The sequence below is a fragment of the Rhinoderma darwinii genome, chromosome 11, assembly GCF_050947455.1.
Source record: "Rhinoderma darwinii isolate aRhiDar2 chromosome 11, aRhiDar2.hap1, whole genome shotgun sequence".
In the NCBI taxonomy this organism is placed as follows: Eukaryota; Metazoa; Chordata; class Amphibia; order Anura; family Rhinodermatidae; genus Rhinoderma; species Rhinoderma darwinii.
The window spans coordinates 990,313-1,015,357 of record NC_134697.1 but is presented as its reverse complement, the minus strand read 5'-3'; the positions used below and the strand labels follow the sequence as shown (position 1 = coordinate 1,015,357).

The 25,045-nt window shown below is 49.8% G+C and overlaps 2 protein-coding genes across 2 annotated transcripts; one reads left to right on the top strand and one right to left on the bottom strand.

The window, feature by feature from the left end:
- Positions 1-3,033: 3,033 nt before the first annotated feature.
- On the bottom strand, positions 3,034-21,850 carry LOC142663850 (uncharacterized). Its single transcript, XM_075842681.1, has 9 exons — positions 21,741-21,850; positions 21,611-21,661; positions 16,339-16,473; positions 10,284-10,441; positions 5,987-6,072; positions 5,784-5,862; positions 4,699-4,757; positions 3,689-3,793; positions 3,034-3,219 (listed from the first exon to the last, which is right to left on the bottom strand). The coding sequence occupies exons 1-9, from the start codon at positions 21,848-21,850 to the stop codon at positions 3,034-3,036; spliced, it is 969 nt and encodes a 322-aa protein (XP_075698796.1).
- LOC142663561 (uncharacterized) lies at positions 16,482-19,923 on the top strand. Its single transcript, XM_075842309.1, has 2 exons — positions 16,482-16,578; positions 18,295-19,923. The coding sequence occupies exons 1-2, from the start codon at positions 16,482-16,484 to the stop codon at positions 19,881-19,883; spliced, it is 1,686 nt and encodes a 561-aa protein (XP_075698424.1). The 3' UTR covers positions 19,884-19,923.
- Positions 21,851-25,045: the final 3,195 nt, after the last annotated feature.

Sequence of the window (25,045 nt, the reverse complement as noted above, 5' to 3'; positions counted from 1 at the left end):
GTTGGCTCTATAGCGGGACGCGCTGACATCAGGTTTCTCTCCTGTAGATGAGGGTTGTCCGCGTCACATTGTATAATGAAGCGTTGGCTCTACAGCGGGACGCGCTGACATCAGGTTTCTCTCCTGTAGATGAGGGTTGTCTGTGTCACATTGTATAATGAAGCGTTGGCTCTATAGCGGGACGCGCTGACATCAGGTTTCTCTCCTGTAGATGAGGGTTGTCCGTGTCACATTGTATAATGATGCGTTGGCTCTATAGCGGGACGCGCTGACATCAGGTTTCTCTCCTGTAGCAGATGAGGGTTGTCCGTGTCACATTGTATACTGAAGCGTTGGCTCTATAGCGGGACGCGCTGACATCAGGTTTCTCTCCTGTAGATGAGGGTTGTCCGTGTCACATTGTATAATGAAGCGTTGGCTCTACAGCGGGACGCGCTGACATCAGGTTTCGCTCCTGTAGTAGATGAGGGTTGTCCGTGTCACATTGTATAATGATGCGTTGGCTCTATAGCGGGACGCGCTGACATCAGGTTTCTCTCCTGTAGCAGATGAGGGTTGTCCGTGTCACATTGTATAATGAAGCGTTGGCTCTATAGCGGGACACGCTGACATCAGGTTTCTATCCTGTAGATGAGGGTTGTCCGTGTCACATTGTATAATGAAGCGTTGGCTCTATAGCGGGACGCGCTGACATCAGGTTTCTCTCCTGTAGCAGATGAGGGTTGTCCGCGTCACATTGTATAATGAAGCGTTGGCTCTATAGCGGGACGCGCTGACATCAGGTTTCTCTGCTGTAGTAGAGGAGGGTTGTCCGTGTCACATTGTATAATGAAGCGTTGGCTCTATAGCGGGACGCGCTGACATCCGGTTTCTCTCCTGTAGCAGATGAGGGTTGTCCGCGTCACATTGTACACTGAAGCGTTGGCTCTATAGCGGGACGCGCTGACATCAGGTTTCGCTCCTGTAGCAGATGAGGGTTGTCCGTGTCACATTGTATAATGAAGCGTTGGCTCTATAGCGGGACGCGCTGACATCAGGTGTCTCTCCTGTAGATGAGGGTTGTCCGTGTCACATTGTATAATGAAGCGTTGGCTCTATAGCAGGACGTGCTGACATCAGGTGTCTCTCCTGTAGATGAGGGTTGTCCGTGTCACATTGTATAATGAAGCGTTGGCTCTACAGTGGGACGCGCTGACATCAGGTTTCGCTCCTGTAGCAGATGAGGGTTGTCCATGTCACATTGTATACTGAAGCGTTGGCTCTACAGCGGGACGCGCTGACATCAGGTTTCTCTCCTGTAGATGAGGGTTGTCCGTGTCACATTGTATAATGAAGCGTTGGCTCTACAGCGGGACGCGCTGACATCAGGTTTCGCTCCTGTAGATGAGGGTTGTCCGCGTCACATTGTATAATGAAGCGTTGGCTCTATAGCGGGACGCGCTGACATCAGGTTTCTCTCCTGTAGCAGATGAGGGTTGTCCGTGTCACATTGTATAATGAAGCATTGGCTCTACAGCGGGACGCGCTGACATCAGGTTTCGCTCCTGTAGCGGATGAGGGTTGTCCGTGTCACATTGTATAATGAAGCGTTGGCTCTATAGCGGGACGCGCTGACATCAGGTTTCTCTCCTGTAGATGAGGGTTGTCCGTGTCACATTGTATAATGAAGCATTGGCTCTACAGCGGGACGCGCTGACATCAGGTTTCGCTCCTGTAGCGGATGAGGGTTGTCCGTGTCACATTGTATAATGAAGCGTTGGCTCTATAGCGGGACGCGCTGACATCAGGTTTCTCTCCTGTAGATGAGGGTTGTCCGCGTCACATTGTTTACTGTATTGCAGCATCTGAACCCAACATTAGTCACGTAAGAGAAGCATCTGGTGTGAAATTGTCAGTAGGTCCCTGTGCAGTTTTTTTGGTGTTTTTTGTATTTTTGCCGCCTGGTTTTTACCTCTGTACCCTCTCGATACTTTGTGTCACGCTTCTTCTTTTACATTGTTGCTGGTACTTGTTCCCAGTGGCGCTGACTCCCGTCCCCCTCCTCAGGTGGCTGCCGTTTAGTTATCAATTATCTGTGGCAGTTGCGATGCGGCTTCTTTGTCGGCACCTTGGAGCGTGGAGACGCCGGTCCCTTTGTGTTTATACGTATGTTATATCTGCAGCTGCCCGTGAGAAGTCTGTTAGTCCGGCGCTCGGGGTACCAGGTCTGGTCTATGAGATGTCAGCGTGTAGTGCGGCCCCTGTATAGCTCCGGTATCACATAGCAGCCGGCATTACCACTACTGTTATTACGGAGCCCCGGGGGACACCCCCATCAGGTCCCGGGCCCTGGGAGCGGCACACGAGGAGTTAATGATGATGTACACCACAATTACTGACAGATTTAACACCTCAATAGACTCTAAAAGCTCCTTAGCAGCTGACAACGTCGGCGCTGGATTACAGGAGGCGTCTCGGGGGGAGTGCGGCTGATTCACACCACAAGATGTTTTGAATAACTGATTTCCCATCAATCTGTTCTTGTGAGGACGTCTCTGCGGCGCGCGAGTCAGGACTTGTCCTCGAAGCAGCAGTTACTGTGGATGGTGAATTCCCCCGCGCTCCGAACCTGCAAGGTGTAATCTGCGCTCACAGGGGGCTGAATACAAAGTAGCGACACAGCTGCTACAACTCCTCATGTGTCAGCCCAGCCGCAAAATACGCTGTAACCCCTTCAGTGCCAGAGAGTCACCCCTGACGGCCAAGTCAATGCCCTTCATTCCCTCCATTATATTTTGATCCAGGACACATACAAAATATAACAGCGCGGATCAGTCCAGACGAGCCACGGGATCAGCCAGCCCGTCACAGTACAAGCGGCTTGTCTATCAATGACGGAGCCGGTGACCAGTAACAATCCACAAGTGATCAGCCGTCACTATCCGGACACCTGGCAAGATTCAATACCAGGAACCCACCATGGCACCGGGGGGGGGGGTTCGCAAGGAAATCCCCATTAATCAGCGTGACAGAAGTGGTGTCTGGGCGCCAGATTCAGGGCTGATCATTACACTGATGCCCCTCTGCCCAGTGACGTGCCCTTTGGCCCACAGCTGGGTGATTTCTGTTGTTCTGAACTTTGTCATTAGGTTCTGACAGCGGAGCTCGGAGATGGGACGATCCATGGTGGCTCCGGATGCCCGGACTCTCACCGACACTACCATGAGTCCTCACTAATGACTGAAATATGGAGGTGCTGACGATACAACCGCAGGTGAACATTGTCACAAAGCGATTTACCCCATCAACTGCATATACGTCTCATGTCCTATATCCAGGACACTATCCCACCATAAATACAGTCATACAGATGAGATACCACAGCCCCCTTTAAAAGGATGAAGATAAGGGCGACATCACCCAGCGCTCTGCTCGAAATCAGGTAGAACAATAAATCCGAAGAGACTCCCTACAGCTTTACAACATTTAGCAGATAGGTGGCGCTGTGGAGAGATTACAGCTTCAGATCAATACAGCCATAGAGACACTATAGATTCATTATATATATATATATATATGAGAGAGTGAGACTATATATTCCTATAATCCCTACAGTAAGTTAGGGGTGGGTTAGAGAGCCTATCATACTGCTGCAGTCAGCGGAGGACATTATTCCTACATTGATATATATATATATATATACACATACCCCCACGGACCGTGCACTGCGCTGCTCCAACCCCTCTCTCTGCCGCTCCAGGAGTGACAGTTCTTCAGAGATTTCGCACAATCTGCTCAGGAACGTCATCTGCATCTGTGAAACAGTACACATATTATAATCCCATATATTCTGATCCAGCAGATGCCTGACCCGGGTGGTGAACAGTCATCGGATCTCTCGGGTGTGGAACTTAAGGTCATGCCACACGGGCAGAGCGCTCATTCTGCGCATCAGTGGCCCAAGTAAAAGAGCCTTTGTAATGGGTATTTCTAGGTCAGACATTTATGGTGTCTCCACAGGATGTGTCCCTCTGGGACCCGCATCTATCTCTAGAACGGGACCCCCTGACCCCTTCTATTGCTGGGATCCGGCCGCTGACTTACGAGGTGGTTGAGAGTACGGAAACAGACGAGATCTCCGTTTTGAGTTTTTTTGAAATCCTATACATTTATAGCGGAGTTCCAAAAACAGCCTGGCAAAACCCGTAACACAGGGGCTGAAGAGTAGCGGGAGAAAGTCTGGGACCCACAACTATATGGAGCGGTGGCCAATCATGTACGACTCTCTCTATTCACTTCTATACAGAAACAGCTGGAAATAACCCTCAAAAAGGACCGGTCAATAACTTGACAACTGGGCGTGACCATTCCGCTTGGCAGGGGGAGGTCCCTACATAATCTCACTCGATCAGCACTGATTGGACAATGTCAGGCTGTGTAGGGGCTCCCCCTCATCTGGTGACATCCGTCAGGAGAGGTGACCGCTCCACTTTAGGTGTTAAAAAGAGATCCTACCTAAACCAAAGAAATGTCGACATGAATTTGATGGTCGTAATATATTCATGTGGGAGGGTCTGTGACAACCTGACAACAGGAGAGGGGAGACTTCTTCACACAACCCGAGAGTGCTGTATAATGGGGATTTATAGACATGGGCTCAGCTCTGATCAGCCATGACACTGGGGGATGGGAGGGCCGGGGAGACGGTCAGGATTGTACCTCTTCATCCAGGGCGGTTTCTGAAGTGCTGATGCGGTTTTCCAAATAGTGATCAAAATCTATAGGGAAGAAGGGTTTATATTCAAGTCTTTGAACCATTCTGTAAATTATCACCCCCATATCCCACAAACCCAACAATGCAAAAATCAGGGACCGATAGATGAGGAAGGGATCCTTACAGTGAAGGGTTAGCTATAGGGGTGGGGTTAGTCGTTGTAATAGGTTAAGGGTGATAGGAGCAATAACCCTCATGGTAGGTCAGGGGTTAATTAGGGGCGGGGTTAGAATCACTGCGATAAATTAGGGGCAGGGTTAGAATCCCTACAGTAAATTAGGGGCGGGGGTTAGAATCCCTAAAGTTAGGGGCGGGGTTAGAATCCCTACAGTAAGTTAGGGGCGTGGTTACAATCTCTACGGTAAATTAGGGGCGGGGTTACAATCCCTACAGTAAATTAGGGGCGGGGTAAGAATCCCTAAAGTAAGTAAGGGGTGGGGTTAGAATCCCTACAGTAAATTAGGGGCGGGATTACAATTATTGCAGTAAATTAGGGGCGGGATTACAATTATTGCAGTAAATTAGGGGCGGGATTACAATTATTGCAGTAAATTAGGGGCGGGATTACAATTATTGCAGTAAATTAGGGGCGGGATTATAATTATTGCAGTAAATTAGGGGCGGGATTATAATTATTGCAGTAAATTAGGGGCGGGGTTATAATTATTGCAGTAAATTAGGGGCGGGATTATAATTATTGCAGTAAATTAGGGGCGGGATTACAATTATTGCAGTAAATTAGGGGCGGGATTACAATTATTGCAGTAAATTAGGGGCGGGATTACAATTATTGCAGTAAATTAGGGGCGGGATTATAATTATTGCAGTAAATTAGGGGCGGGATTATAATTATTGCAGTAAATTAGGGGCGGGATTATAATTATTGCAGTAAATTAGGGGCAGGGTTACAATCCTTCAGGTAAATTAGCGGTGGGGATAAAATTATTGCGATATATTAGGGGCGAGATTACAATCGGTAGGTTTAGCGTCAGGCCGCTGAAGGTGAATACATTGAGGATTGGGATCTCACCATCTAGGACTCTGTTCTGGACCTGCAGGAGCTGCTCAGATGTGTGTCCTGTTGCTCGCAGGTAGGTAGACAGGAATGTCTGAAAGATCAGGAGGTGAACATCATAAATACAGTCCATAATACAAACGACTCCATTATTCATCAGGATGATGGGAGTAATAGTGTTAAAGCAGAGACGAGAAGTAACATCAGGCCTTACTGACCGGGGGGGACCTGCTCCTGTTCTGGGGAACCTTCCCCACTGCTGACAGCAAATTCTGCTTCTTTCTGGTCAGTGGAGACTGGAAAACTGGAATAAAAATATACAAATCACCGGTGGTGTCAGTAGTGTTATCAGCGGTGGTGTCAGTAGTATTATCAGCGGTGGTGTCGGTAGTATTATCAGCGGTGGTGTCAGTAGTATCATCAGCGGTGGTGTCGGTAGTAGTATCAGCGGTGGTGTCGGTAGTAGTATCAGCGGTGGTGTCGGTAGTAGTATCAGCGGTGGTGTCAGTAGTATTATCAGCGGTGGTGTCAGTAGTATTATCAGCGGTGGTGTCAGTAGTATTATCAGCGGTGGTGTCAGTAGTATTATCAGCGGTGGTGTCAGTAGTATCATCAGCGGTGGTGTCAGTAGTATCATCAGCGGTGGTGTCGGTAGTATCATCAGCGGTGGTGTCGGTAGTATTATCAGCGGTGGTGTCGGTAGTATTATCAGCGGTGGTGTCGGTAGTATTATCAGCGGTGGTGTCAGTAGTATTATCAGCGGTGGTGTCAGTAGTATTATCAGCGGTGGTGTCAGTAGTATTATCAGCGGTGGTGTCGGTAGTATTATCAGCGGTGGTGTCAGTAGTATTATCAGCGGTGGTGTCAGTAGTATTATCACCGGTGGTGTCAGTAGTATTATCAGCGGTGGTGTCGGTAGTATTATCAGCGGTGGTGTCAGTAGTATTATCAGCGGTGGTGTCAGTAGTATTATCAGCGGTGGTGTCAGTAGTATTATCAGCGGTGGTGTCAGTAGTATTATCAGCGGTGGTGTCAGTAGTATTATCAGCGGTGGTGTCAGTAGTATTATCAGCGGTGGTGTCAGTAGTATTATCAGCGGTGGTGTCAGTAGTATTATCAGCGGTGGTGTCAGTAGTATTATCAGCGGTGGTGTCAGTAGTATTATCAGCAGTGGTGTCAGTAGTATTATCAGCGGTGGTGTCAGTAGTATTATCAGCGGTGGTGTCGGTAGTATTATCAGCAGTGGTGTCGGTAGTATTATCAGCGGTGGTGTCGGTAGTATTATCAGCGGTGGTGTCGGTAGTATTATCAGCGGTGGTGTCGGTAGTATTATCAGCGGTGGTGTCAGTAGTATTATCAGCGGTGGTGTCAGTAGTATTATCAGCGGTGGTGTCAGTAGTATTATCAGCGGTGGTGTCAGTAGTATTATCAGCGGTGGTGTCAGTAGTATTATCAGCGGTGGTGTCAGTAGTATTATCAGCGGTGGTGTCAGTAGTATTATCAGCGGTGGTGTCAGTAGTATTATCAGCGGTGGTGTCAGTAGTATTATCAGCGGTGGTGTCGGTAGTATTATCAGCGGTGGTGTCGGTAGTATTATCAGCGGTGGTGTCGGTAGTATTATCAGCGGTGGTGTCAGTAGTATTATCACCGGTGGTGTCAGTAGTATTATCAGCGGTGGTGTCAGTAGTATTATCAGCAGTGGTGTCAGTAGTATTATCAGCGGTGGTGTCAGTAGTATTATTATCAGCGGTGGTGTCAGTAGTATTATTATCAGCGGTGGTGTCGGTAGTATTATCAGCGGTGGTGTCAGTAGTATTATCAGCGGTGGTGTCGGTAGTATTATCAGCGGTGGTGTCGGTAGTATTATCAGCGGTGGTGTCAGTAGTATCATCAGCGGTGGTGTCGGTAGTAGTATCAGCGGTGGTGTCGGTAGTAGTATCAGCGGTGGTGTCAGTAGTATTATCAGCGGTGGTGTCAGTAGTATTATCAGCGGTGGTGTCAGTAGTATTATCAGCGGTGGTGTCAGTAGTATTATCAGCGGTGGTGTCAGTAGTATTATCAGCGGTGGTGTCAGTAGTATTATCAGCGGTGGTGTCAGTAGTATTATGAGCGGTGGTGTCAGTAGTATTATCAGCGGTGGTGTCGGTAGTATTATCAGCGGTGGTGTCGGTAGTATTATCAGCGGTGGTGTCAGTAGTATTATCAGCGGTGGTGTCAGTAGTATTATCAGCGGTGGTGTCAGTAGTATTATCAGCGGTGGTGTCAGTAGTATTATCAGCGGTGGTGTCAGTAGTATTATCAGCGGTGGTGTCAGTAGTATTATCAGCGGTGGTGTCAGTAGTATTATCAGCGGTGGTGTCAGTAGTATCAGCGGTGGTGTCAGTAGTATTATCAGCGGTGGTGTCAGTAGTATTATCAGCGGTGGTGTCAGTAGTATTATCAGCGGTGGTGTCAGTAGTATTATCAGCGGTGGTGTCAGTAGTATTATCAGCGGTGGTGTCAGTAGTATTATCAGCGGTGGTGTCAGTAGTATCATCAGCGGTGGTGTCAGTAGTATTATCAGCAGTGGTGTCAGTAGTATTATCAGCGGTGGTGTCAGTAGTATTATCAGCGGTGGTGTCAGTAGTATTATCAGCAGTGGTGTCAGTAGTATTATCAGCGGTGGTGTCAGTAGTATTATCAGCGGTGGTGTCAGTAGTATTATCAGCGGTGGTGTCAGTAGTATCAGCGGTGGTGTCAGTAGTATTATCAGCGGTGGTGTCAGTAGTATTATCAGCGGTGGTGTCAGTAGTATTATCAGCGGTGGTGTCAGTAGTATTATCAGCGGTGGTGTCAGTAGTATTATCAGCAGTGGTGTCAGTAGTATTATCAGCGGTGGTGTCAGTAGTATTATCAGCGGTGGTGTCAGTAGTATTATCAGCGGTGGTGTCAGTATTATCAGCGGTGGTGTCAGTAGTATTATCAGCGGTGGTGTCAGTAGTATTATCAGCAGTGGTGTCGGTAGTATTATCAGCGGTGGTGTCAGTAGTATCATCAGCGGTGGTGTCAGTAGTATCAGCAGTGGTGTCAGTAGTATTATCAGCGGTGGTGTCAGTAGTATTATCAGCGGCGGTGTCAGTAGTATTATCAGCGGCGGTGTCAGTAGTATTATCAGCGGCGGTGTCAGTAGTATTATCAGCAGTGGTGTCAGTAGTATTATCAGCGGTGGTGTCAGTAGTATTATCAGCGGTGGTGTCAGTAGTATTATCAGCGGTGGTGTCAGTAGTATTATCAGCGGTGGTGTCAGTAGTATTATCAGCGGTGGTGTCAGTAGTATTATCAGCGGTGGTGTCAGTAGTATTATCAGCGGTGGTGTCAGTAGTATTATCAGCGGTGGTGTCAGTAGTATTATCAGCGGTGGTGTCAGTAGTATTATCAGCGGTGGTGTCAGTAGTATTATCAGCGGTGGTGTCAGTAGTATCAGCGGTGGTGTCAGTAGTATTATCAGCGGTGGTGTCAGTAGTATTATCAGCAGTGGTGTCAGTAGTATTATCAGCGGTGGTGTCAGTAGTATTATCAGCAGTGGTGTCAGTAGTATTATCAGCAGTGGTGTCAGTAGTATCATCAGCAGTGGCGTCAGTAGTAGTGTCAGTAATGGGGTCACTAGTATTGTCAGTAACAGGGTCACTAGTATTGTCAGTAGCGGCGTCACTAGTATTGTCAGTAGTGATGTCACTAGTATTGTCAGTAGTATTGTCAGTAGTGATGTCACTAGTATTGTCAGTAGCGGTGTCACTAGTGTTGTCAGTAGCGGTGTCACTAGTGTTGTCAGTAGTGATGTCACTAGTATTGTCGGTAGTATTGTCAGTAGTGAGGTCACTAGTATTGTCAGTATTATGGTCTGCAGTGGTGTCACTAGTTCTGTCAGTAGTGATGTCACTAGTATTGTCAGTAGTGATGTCGCTAGTATTGTCAGTAGTGATGTCACTAGTATTGTCAGTGGTGAAGTCACTAGTATTGTCAGTAGTGATGTCACTAGTATTGTCAGTGGTGATGTCCCTAGTATTGTCAGTATTATGGTCTTCAGTGGTGTCACTAGTTCTGTCAGTAGTGATGTCACTAGTATGGTCAGTAGTGATCTCAGTAGTATTGTCAGTATTATGGTCTGCAGTGGTGTCACTAGTTCTGTCAGTAGTGATGTTACTAGTATTGACAGTAGTGATGTCACTAGTATTGTCAGTATTATGGTCTGCAGTGGTGTCACTAGTTCTGTCAGTAGTGATGTCACTAGTATTGTCAGTATTATGGTCTGCAGTGGTGTCACTAGCTCTGTCAGTAGTGATGTCACTAGTATTGTCAGTATTATGGTCTGCAGTGGTGTCACTAGTTCTGTCACTAGTGATGTCAGTAGTAATGTCGAAGGGGTGGGGCTTGTCAGGTCTCTCTGTTGTAGACACATCTAAGTGCCTCTAGTGTCAGCTGAATGCCCCTCCAGCACAGTATAGCATTTCTGTGTATAGACCCCGAACCACACACCTATCTGGAGGGCTCGATAGTCCTGGCTGAGCTGTGTCATCTTTTCTATCTGTTTGCTGGATGCCTGAAGATGTTCATGAAGATTGCTCACATCTCGTCTGTGGCGTTGTCTCTCTGTTTCCAGCTGTATGGCCTGCAGGTGAAGTTCCCCTTCTAAACTGGTAACAAGGAACATAGTGGAAGATCCTTTATTACGGGGGAAGATTTAGGGGGGACGGGGCTATTCTCTCTTGCAGTTACATTGACGGCTACTCAATCTTTCTCTACTGGGGCCTCACTATTTGCATTTTGAAAAGGACCTCAATATCTCGGAAATGGGGGGAGGGGGGGGGGGACACAGAACTACACCACAAAGACCGCTGGACTAGCTTAAAACTACAGGGAGCAGCTCACAGCTAAAGGAACCAGTGGATAACGGCCAGTAAAACGAATCTCCTCTGTAGCTCCAGCATTACCAGTGTCAGGACTCTGTGCGACCAGTAATACTCACCTCTCCTCACTCTCATCTCCTCTGTAGCTCCAGCATTACCAGTGTCAGGACTCTGTGCGGCCAGTAATACTCACCTCTCCTCACTCTCATCTCCTCTGTAGCTCCAGCATTACCAGTGTCAGGACTGTGCGGCCAGTAATACTCACCTCTCCTCACTCTCATCTCCTCTGTAGCTCCAGCATTACCAGTGTCAGGACTGTGCGGCCAGTAATACTCACCTCTCCTCACTCTCATCTCCTCTGTAGCTCCAGCATTACCAGTGTCAGGACTGTGCGGCCAGTAATACTCACCTCTCCTCACTCTCATCTCCTCTGTAGCTCCAGCATTACCAGTGTCAGGACTGTGCGGCCAGTAATACTCACCTCTCCTCACTCTCATCTCCTCTGTAGCTCCCGCATTACCAGTGTCAGGACTCTGTGCGGCCAGTAATACTCACCTCTCCTCATTCTCATCTCCTCTGTAGCTCCCGCATTACCAGTGTCAGGACTCTGTGCGGCCAGTAATACTCACCTCTCCTCATTCTCATCTCCTCTGTAGCTCCCGCATTACCAGTGTCAGGACTCTGTGCGGCCAGTAATACTCACCTCTCCTCATTCTCATCTCCTCTGTAGCTCCAGCATTACCAGTGTCAGGACTCTGTGCGGCCAGTAATACTCACCTCTCCTCATTCTCATCTCCTCTGTAGCTCCAGCATTACCAGTGTCAGGACTGTGCGGCAAGTAATACTCACCTCTCCTCACTCTCATCTCCTCTGTAGCTCCAGCATTACCAGTGTCAGGACTGTGCGGCTAGTAATACTCACCTCTCCTCACTCTCATCTCCTCTGTAGCTCCAGAATTACCAGTATCAGGGCTGTGCAGCCAGTAATACTCACCTCTCCTCTGTAGCTCCAGCATTACCAGTATCAGGACTGTGCGGCTAGTAATACTCACCTCTCCTCACTCATCTCCTCTGTAGCTCCCGCACCATCAGGACTCTGTGCGGTGAGTGCCTGGAGCTACAAAAGTAGCAAGGAAAGGTAATATATAGAGGAACCTGGTCTCGGGTCTAAAATAATCTTGGGTCTGATTTTGTATTGCTATAGAAGCTGGGTATGGCTTTAGAACGGAGGGGCCAAAGTCGTCATGGCAGTCTAGGCCGCATGGAGAAGAAAAGGTAAGAGAAGGTCGACAATCAGAGAAGTCGTCACCTGTGAATCGCTGTATGTCAATGTTCTGTATCTGATCAGTGCTGAATTCCCTTGTATACTTTGTCAGAAAACAGGGCTACACAATCACTCTGCAACGATATGATCACAGTACAGTCTCCCGTGTTGTAATACTCTGCAGAGCGCTGTGTAGTACTGGTATCTGACCACTATATGATCACTGTATGGTCTGCAGGGTGATAATACTCTGCAGAGCGCTGTGTAGACCTGCCATCTGACCACTATATGATCACTGTATGGTCTGCAGGGTGATAATACTCTGCAGAGCGCTGTGTAGACCTGCCATCTGACCACTATATGATCACTGTATAGTCTGCAGGGTGATAATACTCTGCTGAGCGCTGTGTAGACCTGCCATCTGACCACTATATGGTCTGCAGGGTGATAATACTCTGCAGAGTGCTGTGTAGTACCGGTATCTGACCACTATATGATCACTGTATAGTCTGCAGGGTGATAATACTCTGCAGAGCGCTGTGTAGTACCGGTATCTGACCACTATGTGATCACTGTATTTCTTACTGGTCAGGAACCTTACCTTGGTTCTTCAGACTTTTAATTGAGCATGTCTATCAGCACTTATACACCAATCTTTCCATTATGGCGTATGATGTATAACTATTAGACTTTATCCTTACTATATTTCATCACTTGCCATTTTTTATATTTCAATTACTTGCAATATATACCCTTGATACTTTGGCTCACTGTTTCTACGAGATATTGTTGTATATTGTCTGTTACTCGCTCATAACTAATGTAAATTATTCTTACCTGGTCTAGCACAGGTTGACGTCAATATCTTTGTTTGACTCACCTTTTTTATTCAATCTTTTAAATGTGTTTATGTTTTCATGTAATAAAATGTATATATTTCTACATTATTGTGTGCTCAAAGTTGATCAATCTTCCACTATAGTGTTTTAGAGCGCTGTGTATACCTGGTATCTGACCACTGTATAGTCTGCAGGGTGATAATACTCTGCAGAGTGCTGTGTAGTACCGGTATCTGACCACTATGTGATCACTGTATGGTCTGTAGGGTGATAATACTCTGCAGAGCAATGTGTAGACCTGGTATCTGACCACTATATGATCACTGTATGGTCTGCAGGGGGATAATACTCTGCAGAGCAATGTGTACACCTGGTATCTGACCACTATATGATCACTGTATGGTCTGCAGGGTGATAATAGACCTGGTATCTGACCACTATGTGATCACTGTATGGTGTGCAGGGTGATAATACTCTGCAGAGTGCGGTGTAGTACTGGTATCTGACCACTATATGATCACTGTATAGTCTGCAGGATGATAATACTCTGCAGAGCGCTGTGTAGTACTGGTATCTGACCACTATATGATCACTGTATAGTCTTAAGGGTGATAATACTCTGCAGAGCGCGGTGTAGTACTGGTATCTGACCACTATATGATCACTGTATGGTCTGCAGGGTGATAATACTCTGCAGAGTGCGGTGTAGTACTGGTATCTGACCACTATATGATCACTGTATGGTCTGCAGGGTGATAATACTCTGCAGAGCGCTGTGTATACCTGGTATCTGACCACTATATGATCACTGTATGGTCTGCAGGGTGATAATACTCTGCAGAGTGCGGTGTAGTACTGGTATCTGACCACTATATGATTACTGTATAGTCTGCAGGGTGATAATACTCTGCAGAGTGCGGTGTAGTACCGGTATCTGACCACTATATGATCACTGTATAGTCTGCACGGTAATAATACTCTGCAGAGCGCTGTGTAGTACTGGTATCTGACCACTATATGATCACCATATAGTCTGCAGGGTGATTATAGTCTGCAGAGCGCTGTGTATACCTGGTATCTGACCACTATATGATCAATGTATAGTCTGCAGTGTGATAATACTCTGCAGAGCACTGTGTAGTACTGGTATCCGACCACTATATGATCACTGTATAGTCTTAAGGGTGATAATACTCTGCAGAGCGCGGTGTAGTACTGATATCTGACCACTATATGATCACTGTATGGTCTGCAGGGTGATAATACTCTGCAGAGTGCTGTGTAGTACCGGTATCTGACCACTATATGATCACTGTATGGTCTGCAGGGTGATAATACTCTGCAGAGCGCTGTGTAGTACCGGTATCTGACCACTATATGATCACTGTATGGTCTGCAGGGTGATAATACTCTGCAGAGTGCTGTGTAGTACCGGTATCTGACCACTATATGATCACTGTATGGTCTGCAGGGTGATAATACTCTGCAGAGTGCTGTGTAGTACCGGTATCTGACCACTATATGATCACTGTATGGTCTGCAGGGTGATAATACTCTGCAGAGTGCTGTGTAGTACTGGTATCTGACCACTATATGATCACTGTATAGTCTGCAGGGTGATAATACTCTGCAGAGTGCTGTGTAGTACTGGTATCTGACTACGATATGATCACTGTATGGTCTGCAGGGTGATAATACTCTGCAGAGCGCTGTGTAGTACTGGTATCTGACCACTATATGATCACTGTATGGTCTGCAGGGTGATAATACTCTGCAGAGTGCTGTGTAGTACTGGTATCTGACCACTATATGATCACTGTATGGTCTGCAGGGTGATAATACTCTGCAGAGTGCTGTGTAGTACTGGTATCTGACCACTATATGATCACTGTATGGTCTGCAGGGTGTTAATACTCTGCAGAGCGCTGTGTAGTACCAGTATCTGACCACTATATGATCACTGTATCCTCTACTTCTCTTCCCTGCTGGTGATGACTGGAATTGCGGCCAGTGCTGGATGTCATCTGCTGGGAGACGGAGAAAAGGCGCCATATAAGAGGACGACTCAGCGCTTGAGGTTTAAAGGTCATTTCTTGAATCCTCATCTCTTCTTGTAATGTTGGGGTCACCCAGGAGCACAGATGTGGGGTGACATAGGGGTGACAGGCTGCACCACAGGTACGAGTCTTCTGCATGAAAGTGGCTGCGATCTGCACATACATGACGTGACAAGAACGTGGACATCAGACGGCGAGAAACGTGTTCAAATGACTGCGCCAAATGTAAAATCAGAAAACCAACGCAAGACACGAGTCACTTCAGGGGTAAGAAGCAGCAGGCGGTCACTAAAGTCAGACGTGATTGGCCGAGGCGACTCATCCGGTGACTGATCCAATAAAAGGAATTGGTAACCGACATGATGGGACCGCGGTGAGAACCGTCACTGAGGAGAACATGCAGGTGAGGAGCGGCCTGTCTCAGGAATTACTACCGGACCTCATGAAATAATAATAATGCAGGAACATCTCCGACAACTCTACCTTGTGTCGTTCCTCTGTTATTCCTCCAAGAAATGTATACATAAATTGACAACACAATTTTCCTTGTTAAAGGGCGTGTCCGAGACTGCGAGCACTGATTGGACAGTCAGACTATAGACACACCCCCAGTTGTCAATGTATTCATAAAATTGTAAGAGGAGTAACAGAGGAATGGCCCAATGCAGAGCTGTAAGTAAAGGTGCCCCAGAATTGTTATTTCATATAGAAGTATTCCCTAAACCACTTGTCAGGAGGTGATGACGTCGCATGCGCTGCGCAGATCACACGCCGCGTGCCGCCGCATGATGGAAGGCTCCGCATCGTCAGCCCCGGGGGCCCGCCAACTTTTGCCCCTGCGGGCTGTACTACACCAGGGGGGAGGACGCGGACGCTTCTCTCAGGTGATCTCATAGCTTTTAAGTTAAATCCCTCACAAGTTGCCCTCATGGGAACGTTCTCAGCCGCTGCACCAACTCTGAACACCGGCTGACCCGAACCTGGTCAACTCGCCCAAACTGTCCCCAAGGACGGAGGTGCTGATGAGGACGACCCCTGAGGAGGCGACTACAGGTCTGTACACACAGAGGTGCGGCAGGGAGGACAGACCTCCAGGGTCTCCACGGCAGAGGGTTGTGTGTTATAACGGCCCGGCAGTGGATGGGGGAAGGTAAACACTCTGCTTCATGGTTCTGAATAGCAGAATGTGGCCGGGTCCTCAGATTGTTGGGTCCTTCATGCTGGAAGAGCAGTGGGAGAACGTAGAGGTGGCACTACCTAGTGTGATACCATCGTGGCAGAGCTGTGGGGAGTCACCCAGCTTTTCACAGACCCTGAAGAGCAGACATGTGCCGTTCTCTGCAGGTTTGTATTCCCTTCACCCGCTGGAACGGAGCCAGGACCCGGCTTTACACAAAACCTGAACGCTATTCACCTCATTTGTCACGAAGAGCGGATACATCCAGAACAAGATCTCAGAAACTCTCGCCCCCCCTCGACGAACATAAGATGCTGCACCGCATGCTGCTCCCCTGTCTGTACGTACTCTTTGCGCTCCCTCCGGTTCTCCTCGGCCTCCAGCTGCAGAGCGCGGACGGCGTCTTGTAATGTTCGGTTCATCTCCTGGATGTTGCAGATCTTCTCCTTCAGACGCTGCAGATCCTCCTCTCTCTTCCCCAAGCTGAAAAGATGGCGGACAGAAGCGTTATACAGGGATCAGGTCCCGGAGAGGAGCCCGTGACTCCCATCAGATACCGTCAGCACCCGGACCGGCAGCGGAGCAGAAGTCAGATCTCTATATAAGGAGGGTCAGGTAACATCGGGGTCACACGTCCGGCATAGTTATTGAGGGTGGGGTACACAGCGCGGACTGACAGAAACGGTAGAGGTGACATCATGGCGTTACCTCACCGGCGCGCTCTGCCCGGGAGAAAACGCAGATTTACAACAATCCCATAAGAAGAACGATCAATATTCATTCAGATTGTTCTGCAGCAGGCGGCGGCGGGGAGGCTGATACCAGAGAGCAATAGCCTGTCCTCTGCTTTGTGGATCATCCCGCCGGCACATACAGCAGATCTGGTACCTGCGCTCCGGGGTCACCCCCTCCCCCGCCGGAGGTCCTTTCCTGAACTTCAGTGCGAGTTAAGTAAACACGTGGAAACAGATTTATGGGGGAGAAGAGGCCGCGATGTCAGGAGCCGCTTGTGATCAGCTCCATAATGGCTTATAAATGGACGCAGGTGACTGAGGAATTTACGGCCTCTAATGTGTATACTGCGCTGAATACGGAGCCGTTATTGGGGTCTTACAAGGGGAACGCCGAAATCACAGCTACAAATTGTCAAAGAGCTGCAAGTGTCCGAGCCAGAGGGGGCCGCGCCACCCCATCCCCCACCAATCTAAGGAGGCGCACTGTGTATGATACCGGCCTGAATGTGCCCACAGAGCTGATAATTCAACAACCAGAGCCCTCCCCCCCCCCTCCAACCAGAGCCCGCCCTCCCAAGAACCAGAGCCCACCCCCCCTCCAACCACAGACCGCCCCCCCCTCCAACAACCACAACCCGCCCCCCCCACAACCAGAGCCCGCCCTCCCAAGAACCAGAGCCCACCCCCCCTCAACCCACAGACCGCCCCCCCCTCCAACAACCACAGACCGCCCCCCCCTCCAACAATCACAGACCGCCCCCCCCCCCCAACAACCACAGCCCGCCCCCCCTCCAACAACCACAGACCGCCCCCCCCAACCACAGCCCGCCCCCCTCCAACAACCACAGCCCGCCCCCCTCCAACAGCCACAGCCCGCCCCCCCCCAACAACCAGAGCCCTCCCTCCCTCCAACAACCACAGCCCGCCCCCCCAACAACCAGAGCCCGCCCGCCCCAAAACCAGAGCCCGCCACCCCAACAACCAGAGCCCACCCTCCCCACAACCAGAGCCCGCACCCCCCCAACCACAGCCCGCCCCCCCTCCCCACAACCAAAGCCCGCACCCCCCCAACCACAGCCCGCCCCCCCTCCAACAACCAGAGCCCTGCCCCCCCAACAACCACAGCCCGCCCCCCCAACAACCAGAGCCCGCCCTCCCCACAGCCCGAGCCCGCCCTCCAACAACCAGAGCCCGCCCTCCCCAAAACCAGAGCCCGCCCCCCCAACAACCAGAGCCCACCCTCCCCACAACCAGAGCCCGCACCCACCCCCCCCCCCAACAACCACAGCCCGCCCCCGCCAACAAACCAGAGCCCGACCTCCCCCTCCAACAACCACAGCCCGCCCCCCCCAACAAACCAGAGCCCGACCTCCCCCTCTAACAACCCCAGCCCGCCCCCCCCAACAAACCAGAGCCCGACCTCCCCCCTCCAACAACCACAGCCCGCCCCCCCCAACAAACCAGAGCCCGACCTCCCCCCCCCCCCAACAACCAGAGCCCGCCCCCCCCCCAACAACCAGAGCCCGCCCCCCCCAACAACCACAGCCCAACCGCCCTCCAACAACCACAGCCCGCCCCCCCCTACAAACCAGAGCCCGACCTCCCCCTCCCAACAACCACAGCCCGCCGCCCCAACAACCAGAGCCCGCCCTCCCCACAGCCAGAGCCCGCCATCCCTTCCTCCAACAGCCACAGCCCGCCCTCCCAACCAGAGCCCGCCCCCACAACAACCAGAGCCCGCCCTCCAACAACCACAGCCCGCCCCCCCAACAACCACAGCCCGCCCCCCCAACAACCACAGCCCGCCCCCCCAACAACCAGAGCCCACCCTCCCCACAACCAGAGCCCGCCCCCCCTCCAACAGCCACAGCCCTCCCGCCCTCCAACAACCACAGCCCGCCAGTCCAACAACCACAGCCCGCCCGCCCTCCAACAACCACAGCCCGCTCCCCCCAACAACCACAGCCCGCCCGCCCCAACAACCACAGCCCGCCCGCCCCAACAACCACAGCCCGCCCCCCCCAACAACCAGAGTCCGCCCCCCCCAACAACCACAGCCCAACCGCCCTCCAACAACCACAGCCCGCCCCCCCCCTACAAACCAGAGCCCGACCTCCCCCTCCCAACAACCAGAGCCCGCCCTCCCCACAGCCAGAGCCTGCCCGACATCCCTTCCTCAAACAGCCAAAGCCCGCCCTCCCAACCAGAGCCCGCCCCCACAACAACCAGAGCCCGCCCTCCCCACAGCCAGAGCCCGCCCGACATCCCTTCGTCCAACAGCCACAGCCCGCCCTCCCAACCACAGCCCGCCCCCCCAACAACCAGAGCCCACCCTCCCCACAACCAGAGCCCGCCCCCCCTCCAACAACCACAGCCCGCCCGTCCTTCAACAACCACAGCCCGCCCGTCCTTCAACAACCACAGCCCGCCCGTCCAACAACCACAGCCCGCCCGCCCTCCAACAACCACAGCCCGCTCCCCCCAACCACAGCCCGCCCGCCCCAACAACCACAGCCCTTCCTCCCTCCAACAACCACAGCCCGCTCCCCCCCAACAACCAGAGTTCGCCCCCCCCAACAACCACAGCCCGCCCCCCCCTACAAACCAGAGCCCGACCTCCCCCCTCCCAACATCCACAGCCCGCCGCCCCAACAACCAGAGCCCGCCCTCCCCACAGCCAGAGCCCGCCCGACATCCCTTCCTCAAACAGCCAAAGCCCGCCCTCCCAACCAGAGCCCGCCCCCACAACAACCAGAGCCCGCCCTCCAACAACCACAGCCCGCCCCCCCAACAACCAGAGCCCACCCTCCCCACAACCAGAGCCCGCCCCCCCTCCAACAGCCACAGCCCTCCCACAGCCCGCCCGTCCTTCAACAACCAAAGCCCGCCCGCCCTCCAACAACCACAGCCCACTCCCCCCAACAACCACAGCCCGCCCGCCCCAACAACCACAGCCCTTCCTCCCTCCAACAACCACAGCCCTTCCTCCCTCCAACAACCACAGCCCGCCCTCCAACAACCACAGCCCGTCCCCGCTTCAACCACAGCCCGCCCTCCAACAGCCACAGCCCGCCCTCCAACAGCCACAGCCCTCCCCCCTCCAACAACCACAGCCCTCCCTCCCTCCAACAACCACAGCCCGCCCTCCAACAGCCATAGCCCGCCCTCCAACAGCCACAGCCCGCCCCCCCTCCAACAAGCACAGCCCTTCCTCCCTCCCCCCAACAACCACAGCCCGCCCCCCTCCAACACCCACAGCCCTCCCCCCTCCAACAAGCACAGCCCGCCCCCCCCTCCAACAAGCACAGCCCTTCCTCCCTCCCCCCAACAACCACAGCCCTCCCCCCTCCAACAAGCACAGCCCACCCCACAACCAGAGCCCGTCCCAGAACAACCAGAGCCCGCCCCCCAACAACCAGAGCCCACCCCCCAAACTAGAGCCCGCCCCCCAAACTACTAGAGCCCGCCCCCCAAACAACCAGAGCCCGCCCCCCAAACAACCAGAGCCCGCCCCCCAAATGTAATGACTAGATTAGTCAATACATCTTCCCTCCAAATCATATCTGGTCGCCTTGGTGCCCCCAGAGTGCGCAGTTCTACATACCCCCCTATCCGCAGCAGATACATTCTATGTGTTAACACCTTCACCTGTGACGAGGGGGTGCAGGGGGTAACGCTGAGCCCACGGGTGTCAGCAGGGGAGGGGTTAATAAGGGAAGCGTCTCTTTCCCACTACATTTCCAGGATTAGTTGAGACATCAAAGTTGCTGAACAGAGCGCCGCAGGACACGGAGTACAGCCGGGCCGCCTACCTCCGCGCTGCCAAGACCGCCCACTCCAACAAAAGAGCCACGTCCTCCGTCCCTAATGAGCAGAGGGAAGAAATGAGAAGCGGCGGCGGCAGGAGGGCGCCGTCCCATGACACCATATATTAGGCCCGAGCTCCACGTGCGATAATCGTGTGTGCCCATCGTATGTATTGTCCCCCTATAGATCGCGGCTCTGAACCCCCCCAATGTGACATGAAGAGCGAGGGCCCCAGGTAGAGATAATGGGGCCACACCAGTAACCAGGCCGGTTCCCCACTATTATAATCCAAGGCAAAACGTAGAAGAACGAGCTCGACTTGCGGGAAAACTGTCTCCTAGAACATTCAAATAATCACCAGAGCAACAAAACCGCCCCCAACAACTAGGGGGCGCCTCACCGCTCACAAGAAAGGAATCGTCCCCTCCTGTCTTACAGGGGGAACAGTCACACCCGGAGCTGCAGACAGGATTCTGCTGTTACATCAGGTCTTATACTCCAGTCACACCCGGAGCTGCAGACAGGATTCTGCTGTTACATCAGGTCTTATACTCCAGTCACACCCGGAGCTGCAGACAGGATTCTGCTGTTACATCAGGTCTTATACTCCAGTCACATCTAGAGCTGCAGTCGCACTTTCTGACTCATGATGAACACGTGGAGGTAAACGTCAGTGTTGCGGGCTTGCCGGAACCTTACACCACTGGACGGAGGATTTATTCTCTTTACTGTTCTATAAAACATTCATTGCAGACATTCTGGATTGTTCTCTCGGGGGCGGGAGACATTGACAGGATTTGGTTATAACACGACCCTGAATCCGGGGGGGCCCCACTAGCACATGGGGCCCGCATGTCTCCGCCCCTCACTGTGATCTCATACAAACCTCTGTGTGATCGCCCCCATAAAACAGAGGAAGCAATCCCCTCCCCCCACTACTATTCACCGACTTCAGTGTGCGACATTAAACGTGAATTATGATCGGTGGACCCTCATTGCCGCTGATCTCCGTGGTGACTGAACCCCCCCCCCCCCCTCAGGACCACGGTTTATAAAATCTGTGACGGCTGTTCACTTACGTAGCATTAACCCTGTGAAGTTCGGCTCTGGCTGCGTCCACTTCTTTATTCCTGAAAATGAGAAATGATGAAATTTACACGAAGCGCGGACGGCGAGCAGGAAAAGAACAGCAGACGGTAAGTAACGCACCGCGCGCTCCGCATCCGATGCAGCAGACTGAAGTACGGGACAGGAGAGACCCCCTGAGGACTGTACACTGCACCTGGGGGGAGGAGAAGACACGTCACACACCCCGACATGCAGGAGTCTGGAAAAGATGAGTGACGAACCCCCGGAAGACATCACTCAAGACGTGCGAGACCTGGGGGGGGGGGGGGGGGGGGGATGGGGTCGCTCGGAAATGATTGTAGATGAAAAGCAGAGATCAAAAAACACTAAGAAAAACACTGACACAGATCAAGTCATTATAATATATATATACACAGAATGTACCCACCCCATATCTATACTGCACATATAATGTGCCCACCCCCCCCCATCTATACTGCACATATAATGTACCCACCCAATATCCATACTGCACATATAATGTACCCACCCTGCATCTATACTGCACATATAATGTACCCACCCCCCATCTATACTGCACATATAATGTACCCACCCCCCATCTATACTGCACATATAATGTACCCACCCAATATCCATACTGCACATATAATGTACCCACCCCCCATCTATACTGCACATATAATGTACCCACCCCCCATCTATACTGCACATATAATGTACCCACCCAATATCCATACTGCACATATAATGTACCCACCCTGCATCTATACTGCACATATAATGTACCCACCCTGCATCTATACTGCACATATAATGTACCCACCCTGCATCTATACTGCACATATAATGTACCCACCCTGCATCTATACTGCACATATAATGTACCAAGCCCATATATATACTGCACATATAATGTACCCACCCAATATCCATACTGCAAATATAATGTACCCACCCCCCCATCTATACTGCACATATAATGTACCCACCCCCCCATCTATACTGCACATATAATGTACCCACCCTGCATCTATACTGCACATATAATGTACCCACCCTGCATCTATACTGCACATATAATGTACCCACCCAATATCCATACTGCACATATAATGTACCCAGCCCATATATATACTGCACATATAATGTACTCGCCCCATATCTATATATAATGCACATATAATGTACCCACCCTATATATACTGCACATATAATGTACCCAGCCCATATCTATATATAATGCACATATAATGTACTCGCCCCATATCTATACTGCACATATAATGTACCCACCCCATATATCTATACTTAACATGTAATGTACCCACCCCATATATATACTGAACATATAATGTACCCAGCCCATATCTATATATAATGCACATATAATGTACTCGCCCCATATCTATACTGTACATATAATGTACTCACCCCGTACATATACTGCACATATAATGTACCCACCCCATATATCTATACTGAACATATAATGTACCCAGCCCATATCTATATATAATGCACATATAATGTACTCGCCCCATATCTATACTGTACATATAATGTACTCACCCCGTATATATACTGCACATATAATGTACCCACCCCATATATCTATACTGAACATATAATGTACCCACCCCATATATATACTGCACATATAATGTACCCACCCCATATATCTATACTGAACATATAATGTACCCACCCCATATATATACTGCACATATAATATACCCACCCCATATATACACTGAACATATAATGTACCCACCCCATATACATACTGCACATATAATGTACCCAGCCCATATATATACTGCACATATAATGTACCCACCCCATATATATACTGCACATATAATGTACCCGCCCCATATATATACTGCACATATAATGTACTCGGCCCATATATATACTGCACATATAATGTACTCGCCCCATATATATACTGCACATATAATGTACCCACCCATATCTATACTGTACATATAATGTACTCGCCCCATATATATACTGCACATATAATGTACCCACCCAATTTCCATACTACACATATAATGTACCCAGCCCATATCTATATATAATGCACATATAATGTACCCACCCCATATCTATACTGTACATATAATGTACTCGTCCCATATATATACTGCACATATAATGTACCCACCCCATATCTATACTGTATATATAATGTACTCGCCCCATATCTATACTGCACATATAATGTACCCACCCCATATCTATACTGCACATATAATGTCCCGCCCCATATATATACTACACATATAATGTACCCGCCCCATATATATACTGCACATATAATGTACTCGCCCCATATATATACTGCACATATAATGTACTCGCCCCATATATATACTGCACATATAATGTACCCAGCCCATATCTATACTGAACATATAATGTACCCACCCCATATACATACTGCACATATAATGTACCCAGCCCATATCTATACTGCACATATAATGTACCCACCCCATATCTATACTGAACATATAATGTACCCACCCCACATACATACTGCACATATAATGTACCCAGCCCATATCTATACTGCACATATAATGTACCCAGCCCATATCTATACTGTACATATAATGTACCCAGCCCATATCTATACTGTACATATAATGTACCCAGCCCATATCTATACTGTACATATAATGTACCCAGCCCATATCTATACTGTACATATAATGTACCCACCCCATATATATATACTGCACATATAATGTACCCACCCCATATCTATACTGAACATATAATGTACCCACCCCATATCTATACTGCACATATAACGTACCCACCCCATATATATACTGCACATATAATGTACCCACCCCATATCTATACTGCACATATAATGTACCCACCCCATATATCTATACTGAACATATAATGTACCCACCCCATATATCTATACTGAACATATAATGTACCCCCCCATATACATACTGCACATATAATGTACCCCCCATATATATACTGCACATATAATGTACCCAGTCCATATCTATACTGAACATATAATGTACCCACCCCATATACATACTGCACATATAATGTACCCAGCCCATATCTATACTGTACACATAATGTACCCACCCCATATCTATACTGCACATATAATGTACCCACCCCATATCTATACTGAACATATAATGTACCCACCCCATATATATACTGTACATATAATGTACCCAGCCCATATCTATACTGCACATATAATGTACCCGCCCATATATATACTGTACATATAATGTACCCAGCCCATATCTATACTGCACATATAATGTACCCAGCCCATATCTATACTGCACATATAATGTACCCTGCCCATATCTATACTGTACATATAATGTACCCAGCCCATATCTATACTGTACATATAATGTACC